This window comes from Penaeus monodon, chromosome 19, assembly GCF_015228065.2.
Source record: "Penaeus monodon isolate SGIC_2016 chromosome 19, NSTDA_Pmon_1, whole genome shotgun sequence".
NCBI lineage: Eukaryota > Metazoa > Arthropoda > Malacostraca > Decapoda > Penaeidae > Penaeus > Penaeus monodon.
The window spans coordinates 23,046,122-23,047,607 of record NC_051404.1 but is presented as its reverse complement, the minus strand read 5'-3'; the positions used below and the strand labels follow the sequence as shown (position 1 = coordinate 23,047,607).

At 44.1% G+C, this 1,486-nt stretch overlaps 1 protein-coding gene across 1 annotated transcript in view; it reads right to left on the bottom strand.

Moving 5' to 3' along the window:
- Positions 1 to 6: 6 nt before the first annotated feature.
- The window catches only part of LOC119585134 (synaptojanin-1-like), a gene marked incomplete in the record, with an annotated part of 155,688 nt that continues 154,208 nt past the window's right edge, over positions 7 to 1,486 (bottom strand). The window contains 1 exon segment of the mRNA XM_037933764.1: positions 7 to 1,148. Coding sequence (XP_037789692.1) covers positions 423 to 1,148 — 726 coding nt within the window.

Here is a 1,486-nt window from a genome sequence, read left to right as displayed (position 1 = left end):
TCACAATCTTGTATTTGAATGAGTGTTTGTATGAGAGGTGAGTGCAGGCATGTGGGTGCATGTCTGCATTTGTGTGGATGTTTGGGTAAGGGCATATACAGATATATGCTTACAGGAAACTTTTTACAAATAAAATTAAATAAATCAACACATTGCACAATCACAAAGAAAATCACATAGGACTAGATAAGAGAAATAATCGGTAATAATACTGAAATTAAAAACATTCTTCCTCCTATCCTTTTAAAATGACAAAGGAGAACTTTTCAAACAAGATATATTTCTCCCCAAACATAAGCATAATGTATTATCCAAATTCACTATGTAATTATATATATTAGATTTTTACCAAGAAAAAAAAAAAAAGACACCTGATAAACCTCAGAAAAGCCATCTACATACATCACTGAAAGGACACAAAACTACTTTCGGGGTGGCACTGGAGGAAGATTTCGCGCAGGGACTGGGGGTAAGGATCGGGATGGTATTGGAGGAGGTGCTCCTGCACCACTTCTAGCTGGCACAGGAGGAAGTGTCCTTGCAGGTAAGCTAGGAGGGGGCCCTGCTGGGGGAGCTGAGGATGGGCCATTTGGTGGGAGAGAAGGAGGTGGTCCAGGAGGGGGAAGTGAGGGGGGAGGACCAGGTGGTGGCCCTGTGGGTGGGGGTCCTGAAGGTGGCTGGCTAGAAGGTGGAGTTTCAGATGGAGGTATGCTAGGAGGCACACTGTCAGGCTTAGAAGGCTGGCTGTCGAAGGGAGAAGCTGCGGGCTGTCCCTCAGAAGGTTTAGTTGAAGATTGCACCAATGGAGGACAATTGTCTGGCAATGAGGGTGGAGCACCAAAGGGGGACACAGAGGGCTGATCACTGGTAGCAGAGGAAGGAAGATCAGCTGGCAGTGAAGGAGGACCACCAAACAGGGAGCTAGTGAAGGAAGCTGCAGATTTTTCTGTGACAGGACTTTCTAAAGATGGAGTACGGGGTGGTAAAACTGGCTTTGGCCCTGGGGGCGCTTCCACCTCTGGCTTAGGAGGTTTGGGACGTTGGGCAATTTCCTGGTTCGGCTCCTCTGCAGTGGGTGACTTTGAGGCTATAGAGCTTCCTGTTGGTGCTAGTTGAGAAGGTCGCACAGGCTTTGTGATGACCTTTACCTGAAACATGAGTTTTGCTTTCTATATATTCTTAAATTAGAAGAGAGCATGACTTAAGATGCTGCTCTATCTTTATGTACAGGTGGCCAAATAAATTTGCAGCCACCATAAGATCACTGAGGTTGGATTACATCTGGGAAAACTAGGGCATTCAAATGTAACAATACAAATCTTGTTGCTAAATAAACAACATTTGACGAGGCTAAGCAAACTTTTTCACTTATTTGAAATGAAATACAGAGAAAAGTATAAGAAGAGACATTCCCTATCTTGATTTCCTAATTGAATGTTAAAGCCCTAACATAGCTATTCTGTTGATAGCTTACACCTGCTTATGG